General features: G+C 47.8%; 1 protein-coding gene across 1 annotated transcript; it reads left to right on the plus strand.

Annotated features, from left to right (window-relative positions):
• The first annotated feature begins 207 nt into the window (after nt 1-207).
• On the plus strand, nt 208-1,684 carry LOC123165611 (BTB/POZ and MATH domain-containing protein 1-like). The gene is made up of 2 exons (XM_044583295.1): nt 208-634; nt 906-1,684. Exons 1-2 carry the CDS (start codon nt 208-210, stop codon nt 1,682-1,684), a joined length of 1,206 nt encoding a protein of 401 aa, XP_044439230.1.
• The last annotated feature ends 6,953 nt before the right edge of the window (nt 1,685-8,637 follow it).

Genomic DNA, 8,637 nt, shown 5'->3' on the forward strand with positions numbered 1-8,637 from the left:
CCGGCGAGTCGTACGCATGCGTGCGTCTCCTCGTCGCTCGCGGCAGCAAGTAAATTGTACGCGACGATTGCTCGGGCGTCGGGCAGGATGATGAATGCACAGCGACCATCACCGTATACGGTACTCCACTATATAAGAACATCCATGCGTGGTATCGCAACTCCATACCCACAGGACACATCTCGGTAGCTGCTGCCTCCACTCACAATGTCCTCTTCGTCCTCCGTGGGCAACATCGCTCCCAACGACGGATCGTCGTCGCCGCCTGCGTCGGCCATCGTCGCGCAGGCCATGTCCGGGTCGCACGTCGTCAAGATAGACGGCTACTCCCGCACCAAGGGGCTTGGCAATGGCAAATACATCAAGTCCGAGACTTTCACCATCGGATGCCATCCCTGGTGTATGCGCTACTACCCAGACGGCTGTGTGACTGAAGACGCAGATTGGATATCCATCTATCTGCACTATAGTACTGCTCCAACTAATGCTGGTGAAGTCAAAGCAGAGTTCAAGATTAGTTTGCTTGACCATGACAGGCAACCAGTGGCATTGTACAGCAGATGCAGCCAAGGTTTTGGTTACCAGTCGAAATTTCAAGATTTCCCATGGTTACCGCGTATTTCCGTGCCCCTCGGTAAATCCACATACCGAGCAAAAAATACCATTATTTTTGAAAATTTTGAATTTTAACGCTCGATTTGTAGTAAAGTGCCTAGGATCTAATTAATGCAAGGAGAGTTGATTCTGACGTGTCCATAGCAACCTAGTTCCTGTTTTGACAGGTCTTTGGTTTGAATGTTCGTTCATTCATTTATTTGAATTCAAAATTCAACTATAAAATTCGTTTGAAATATTCTCGGTATTTCTCGGTATTTTCCGGTAACCGTGGTAACCACGTTTATCAGTCACCCTCGGTAAAATTGCCTCATTCGGTAACCAAAACCTTGGATGCAGCAGCCAGCTACGCACATTCTCCACGAAAGATACAGGATGGGGCTTTGGTCAATTCATCAAGAGAAAGGACTTGGAGGAATCCCCTTACCTTAGGGATGATGTTTTCAGCATCAGGTGCGATGTCACCGTGTCAAAGGAGATCTTCACTGAGCCAATCCCACAGCACGTTGTGGTGCCACCGTCCAACATGCACCATCATCTTGGACAACTACTCTTGGCCGGTGAGGCGGCCGATGTTACTTTCGAGGTCGGCGAGGAGACATTCGCTGCGCACAGGTGCATACTCGCAGCTCGTTCACCGGTTTTCAAGGCGGAGCTCCTTGGCCCTATGAAGGAGAAGACCGCAACTCGAGTGCTGATCGACGACATGGAAGCCAGGGTGTTCAAGGCGTTGCTCCATTTCATCTACACCGACTCGTTGCCCGCCATGGACGAAGGCGGCGCGGCGGAGATTGCTCAGCATTTACTGGTGGCGGCTGACAGGTATGATATGGAGAGGCTGAAGCTGATCTGCGAGGGGAAGCTGTGCGATCACATCTGCAAAAGCACGGTGGCGACCACGCTGGCACTGGCTGAGCAGCACGGTTGCGGTGCTCTGAAGAAGGCATGCTTCAAGTTCCTGATGTCTCCGGGAAACCTGAAGGTGGTCATGGAATCTGATGGATATGAGCACCTGAGGAGCAGTTGCCCGTCTGTTCTGGACGAACTAGTCGCAAAGCTTGCTCCATGATCTCTTGGAGTCTAAACTCACTAGACCTGGATATTTGTCATGCTATTTATATTTTCAGAAGTGATGATATCCTATCCTACTACTGGTAGTCTGTGAAGGACTGTTAATTCTATTAAAATTAAGGTTGCTGACGTTGCTGCATCTGTTTGATTCAAACAGTCTTTTCTAGACAGCAACAAAACTTTATAAAAAAATGAAATATAAACAGAAATTTGAAAACTGAGAGAGAAACTTCTGTTTATTCTGAAGAAATTATTGCAGAGTTCTCAAAATTACAGGAGGCATTTAGAAATTCTAAGGAATGTCCTCAAATTTAATAAGTTAGCAGATACTCCCTCCGTCCGGGTTTATTAGGCCTAAAGACAACTTCTCTTAGACCAAGACACATAGTAATTTGCCCACATTAATTCTTCCATTCCACTCCCAATGCACTCTCTCACATGCATGCAGCCAATAAAAAAGCACGCATGAAGTGTATTAATTTCCTAGTCATGGCACCAACAACAATGGTTTTCAATGCAACCAATGAAATGGTTGCATGCATGCACCTTTTCAAAGCGAGGCCTTATAAAAAGGGACATGCTTGTGATGCTAAGACCTCTTCCAATGCAAAGGTGCTTAGCTGAGGTGCTAAATGCATTAAATACCTTAGCAACTCAACTCTCCAATGCATAGGTGTTTAGCTTGTTGTTGCTAAGCACACTTTATTTAATGAGTTAGCACCTAAAGTCTTTCATGCATTGGTCAAATTGTTTCATTTAAGTGGTTTGCCTAGGTTCTCGCGCTTGGCATTGGTTCTTCCTGGGGTCATCAAAGTGCTATCTCTCCTCCTTCAATGTTGTGCCATGTCATTTTTTTCGCTTATTTGGCATGCTTAGCACCTATCCACCGTGGAGCACTGGGAAGGGCCTAAGAGGTCTAATAAACCCGGACGGAGGGAGTATTTACAGTCTATTTTAATCTTAATTTCAGACTAGCGGTTGTAATAACATGGTGCAATGGTGTTACATTCAAATGTGAAGTTATCAGTCATTGTTACATAGTAGTCGTGGTCAAAAGTATGTGTGCCAAAAAATTATTTAAAACATCTTGCATATCCCAAGTGGGTACCGCTTGTGTAACACCCCGGGTGTCATGCTTCAGTAAGCTCCTATTATTTGTGCCACGTCATCGCAATTGATTTTCTAAACCTCACTTTAATCCAAACCGAATTCAATTTCAAATTTAAAATAAAGTAAAAATAATATTTATTCAAACAGTAAAATAAAAATGTTCATCGCATTAGAATTAATCGATGAGTAACTGTCTTGGTGAAACCAATTTTTTATAAAGTGTTTAGGTGCCTTAAAATGATTAAAACAGGGGCCAGTGCAATATTTTAAATGCTTTTTAAATGGTAAAAGTTACAAACTAATTTATGTAAGTGCCAAAGTTATTATGGCAGTGGCCTGTTATATATCACAAATTTTGGTGCAAGTTTTGTGTTTTAAAACTAAAATAATTTGAAAAGAATCAGAAACAAAACAAATAAAAGAAAAACAAAATTTAAAAGGAAAGAAAAGAAAACCGCCCTGCCCCTGGGCCTTAGGCCACAGGGACGGGCCCAGGCCGGCCTAGCCTAACCCCACTCGGTCGCCTTCCAGATCGCTACAGGGGAAGCCGACCGAGGCGCGCCCGTCGGTCGTCCCCGACCACCTCGCCGTTTCCGCCGGGGGAAGATAAGGACGCCACCCCCTGCAGCCCCCTCGGCCTCATTGCCTCCCCTCCACTTGCCTCTCCCACTTCTTCCCCACACTCGCTCCTCTTCCCGATCTAGAGGAGACCGTTGTGGGTTTCCTGGCAGCGCGTTGAACTCGCTGCTCCTCTTTCCTTGCTTCCTGGCTGTATCGAGGACTGTTGTATTTCCGTTTATCTTAAATGGAAAGGGGCATGCCTGGTAAAAAAAAAAGAGGAGACCGCCGCCACCGTCGCCATGGCCGGCGTCTTCCTGCGCCCACCGACCACCCCTTGGCCTGGGACCGTGTCCAGGAGCCTGGCTGCGTCCCTGTGCTTCGTCTGCGCCGAAGAACGCGAGCTCCGCGCCACCGCATCGACCGAATCGACCTCATCCTCCCCACGGCTGCCACCGGCGATCTTCTTCGGATCCGGCGACGCCTGCTGCTCCTAATCTATCGACGGGTCCTCGTGTGCCTACACGGTGAGCTCCTCTTCGGAAGCCCTCTCCTTACATATCGAACCGGTGCCGTAGCTACCATCACCGCCTGCAGCCGACGTCGTTATTCGCCGTGGCCGCTAGCTCGACCCTGTCGAGCTCGGCGAGCCCCGCGCGCCTCTGCCCGGTGCTCCCGTACGCCTATGGCCGCCCCGCGCATGCCCCCGGCCGCGCACCGCACGCGCGCCACACATCCGCCCGCGTCCTGCCTCCTCGAGGCTGCGCCCTGCGCGCCACTCCAGCCGTGCCCGTCGGGGCCTGGCCACGCCCACCGGGGCCGCGCCCCTGCTCGTCTGCGCTGCTGCCTCTTCGCAGTCGCCCGCGCCTGTGCGCGCCTGGGCTCGCTCACGCCCGCCTGCTGCCTCGTCCGCTGTTGCCTACTGCTTGCCGCTGCTTGCTACTGCCTCCTGCTACGCTCCTGCTGCTTTGGCTGCTGCTCATGCCGCCGCTACTGCTGCTCCCGGCTTCTAATCCATGTCGCTGCTGCTCCAAATCACTACCGCTGTTGCTCTTGGCTACTGCTTGCTGCTGCTGCCGCCGTAGGCCATGGCCGCTGTGCACTCCCGTGCATGCGTGCCTAGCATATTCGGCCAACATGCTAGTGTCCAGCATGGCCGGCCCAGTTAGACTAGTCTAGGAATAGTTAGGTTAATTAAATTTCTTGATTAGTTTAAGTGTAGATGACATGTGGGTCCCTTTCAATTAGATTAGTTTTATGTATTTGTTTAGGTACAACCTATGAAATTTGGGCCACACCCTGCCCTTTTGACTAGTCAAAGTTGACTTGGTCAGCTCGGATTAAAACAAATTAAAATAAAACCAGAAATTTTAGAAATTGATTTAAAACTTTAGAATTAACAGAAAATAAACCGTAGCTCGGATCGAAAAACTTTATATATGAAAGTTGCTCAGAATGACGAGACGAATCCGAATATGCGGTCCGTTTACCTGTCAGATGCCTCTAACTATCCAAACATGGAACATTCCCCCTCCGGTCATCTGTCTGACACAGGTCCGAAACCGGTATTACATTCCCGGATGTTTTCCCTCTTCGTCTGTATCACCTAGCACTGCGTTAGTTCACCCCTAACATCGTGTTTTACCATGTTATGCATTATGATGCTTTGTTTGCTTTATATTTATTGTTTCTCCCCCCTCTTCTCTTCGGTAGACCCCGAGACCGATGCTGCCCCTGTGATCGACTACGTCGACGACGACACTTCTTCCTTTTCAGCAGAGCTTCCAGGCAAGCCCCCCCCTTTGATCATCCCGATATCGCCCATTTCCTTTCTCTCAGGCTTGCATTAGATTTTGCTACTGTAATTGTTTGCTCCTATTCTGATGCATAGCCTGTTTTTGTAACCTGCTCATTGTACCTTACCTACTTATCCTAAACTGCTTAGTATAGGTTGGTTAGTGATCCATCAGTGACCCCCACCTTGTCCCAGTTGCCCCTGCTTCATCATCGAAGACCCGATCAACGGGATCGAAGACCAGGCCCCGGCACCGCACATCACTTTCCCCTTATTTGCTCGACACTACTGGGTTACTATCGAGTGCCGAGGGTGAGACCTCTTCAGCACTTCTGATGTTAACGCTGTAGTGTAGCTATTCGGTCGTGGTCATCGAGGGTGATTTCCTCCTTAACCACTTCCGATACGACTCTGTCGTGCAACCCCTCAAGTGTGAATCTTGGGGGTGGTTCCTCTTACGTTCACCTTGATGATTACATCGAGTGGAATTCACCGGGGGTGATTCCTCGAGTTTTCCCCTTGATGTTTGGACACACGGATACTTGGACTTTACCACTGCTACTTGGAAAGGCGGGTCGACCCTGAGGGGTACCCGCGAGTGATGTGGAGACGGGTTGACCTGGAGGGTGCCCGCGAGATAATTACGAGGTGTGGCCGGGCATTCCTAGCCCTTGCCGTAAGTCCTCGAGACGGGGCAACGGGGTCACATCTTTCGTGAGTCTCTGCTTGTTACCGCGTGCTCCTAATCCACTACGATTTGGATATTTGATCCGAGGGGCCTCTGGCCTGATTGCACTAACCATCACGTGGGCATAGTATGGGCGTTCTGCGTCGTATGCATCAACCGAAGCTTAATAGACGTTAGCGACTGAGCGGCGCGCGCCGGGTTGGACTGGTAAGCACCTGCCTTTTTAAAGGAGGTAGCTAGGTCTGCTCACCAGCCGCGTACGCAACGTGCAGGAGTTCCCGGGGAGATTGCCCATGACCCCTGGGGGCATAGGTTTTGTCCGGCGTGCTGACCTCTCTATTAAGCCTAGGTCGGGTTGCGGCGTATTGTTTGGCCGAAGCCGGGCATGACCCAGGAAAGTGTGTCCGGCCAAAGTTAATCGAGCGTGGTGGGTAAGTTGGTGCACCCCTGCAGGGAAGAAAACATCTATCGATAGCTTGTCCTACGGTAACAGACACTTGGAGTTGTATCCCGATCGATACAACTAGAACTGGATACTGGTGATGAGAAATGGATTGTGATGATAACTGGATAGTATGGCTCTGGGATTGCTTTCTCGCAGGGAGTCGAGAAAGGATCTCTGGCCGAGGTTGATAACACTACTACTACTTTACTTTATGCTACTCTACTCCCTCCTGTTGCTGCAAGATGGTGGTTTCCAGAAGATGCTAGTCTTCGATAGGACTACCTTCTCTCTATTCTGGCATTTCTGCAGCCCAGTCCACATATACAACCTTCCTTTGATAATGTTGCATATGTAGTGTAGATCCTTGCTTGCGAGTAATTTGGATGAGTACTCACGGTTGCTTTCCTCCCCCTTTGCCCCTTTCTTCTTCTTTCCGGTTGATGCAACCAGATATCGGAGCCCAGGGGCCAGATGTCACCGCCAATGCTTACTACTACGTGGAGACCGCCGACGACCAGGAGTAGTTAGGAGGCTCCCAGGCAGGAGGCCTTGCCTTTTCGATCAATGTTGCTTTTGTGCTGGCCTTCTTAAGGCAACTTGTCTAACTTATGTCTGTACTCAGATATTGTTGCTTCCGCTGACTCTTGTGTTTTCGAGCTTATGTATTCGATCCCTCGAGGCCCCTGGCTTGTAATATAAAGCTTGTATTATTTTAATTTGTGTCTACAGTTGTGTTGTGATATCTTCCCATGAGTCCTTGGTCTTGATCGTACACATTTGCGTGTATGATTAGTGTACGATTGAATCGAGGGCGTCACAAGTTGGTATCAGAGCCGACTGCCTGTAGGTAGCCCCCCTTCCAACTCCTTGGCCGAAGTTGAGTCTAGTCAATGAAAAACTTTTACTAGCTTGGTTGTGTGGCTTACGGGCCCACGTCGCCATTGGGTGGTATTAGGATCTTTTATTCCTCGTCTATACTCTGGGACTCTGATCTCTCGTCTATTCGGGTTAAACGTTTTACTAAGTCTGACATTAGGATCTCGTACCCACTTTCTCCCGGAGAGCCCCTTCAGTCCAGATGATCGCTTGCTGCTTCAGAAGATTTCGAAGATACTCTCCGATGTTTCCCCGAAACACTTGTGCCCTTCGCCGTTGCAATTCCATATCACCGATAAACCCCTCTGGATAACTACATACACCTGTCGTTCATATTGTCATCCCAAGTTGATCTTGTTATTACAAGATGCCTTGTAATACTTTTAGGTATTTCGAGAATCCACTGTGCCTACTACGTTGCAGCTCCTTTTCCGCCTGAATACATGTACGAATTATTCCTCACAATTATCGAGGATTCGTTCATCCCCAATTGTTTAGGTATTTCACAAAAGTCTTTGAAATACCATTCGATCTTCCGAAAATCCTCAGCAGCCTATTGTTGTTGAAATTCTTGTTTGCTTGCATTATGGTTAATTCCATATTTCTAGTAATCTTCGTTGACATCCTCTGTCACTATCGTTTCGAGTCCCTTGATCCAATATGTCGCGAATGCTCGTAATCCTCAATCAGATCCTAGCATTCATCCTTCCGGCTCAGACGTCACTCCAAACATGAGCTTGTTCTTGTCAAATCAAACATTGATTGATTGTCGATCTGTATCGATTCAACTCAATTATCTTTTGATCAGAGCCTCTGCTTCAGATCTTCTGATTTGAAAATCGTAATTCCTTTGTATTCAAGCTTTAAAGTTATCCAGTTATATCTATAACCCGATTCCTTTGCATTCTTTCTTCTTCTGGGTGAGTATCGATACTCACATCAGATCTTTTATGAACCGCCATATCCTTGGTTGGATTATTATCCGACAATGTCCTTCATATTCATTAAACTTGTGAGTTTTGCCCTGACATATAATGCCTTTGGTAAATTCTATCATCTGCTTTTGTCAACCATGCTCTGCTTTCGAGCTGGTATATTTTAATCCTGAAATTAGTGGTATATGTTCCTAAGATACCCCTATGGGTTGAACCTATGCCTTCCCTAATCCGTGTGAACTCGAAAGAGATGTGATTCATACTCTTCTGCTGCTTCACCAGATAAATCTTTCGCACTACTAATTCTTTGAAAACGAGGAGTGAATGAAAGGTTATGCATTGAAGAAGTGGGAGTCGACCTTGAACTTTGTCTTCATGCCCATGGACACGATGTAGATCCTATCATGGAAGCTTCTTGTAATAATAACTATTTCCTTGATAAATATCATCTGGTATCTGTGAATTGATCCTTTGCAACCGTGATTCCGATCATGATTGTTCTCCTTTGATTCTATTTCTCGGACAAGTTAAAGTACTTGCCTTC

The sequence above is a fragment of the Triticum aestivum genome, chromosome 7D (genome assembly GCF_018294505.1).
Source record: "Triticum aestivum cultivar Chinese Spring chromosome 7D, IWGSC CS RefSeq v2.1, whole genome shotgun sequence".
Lineage (NCBI taxonomy): Eukaryota > Viridiplantae > Streptophyta > Magnoliopsida > Poales > Poaceae > Triticum > Triticum aestivum.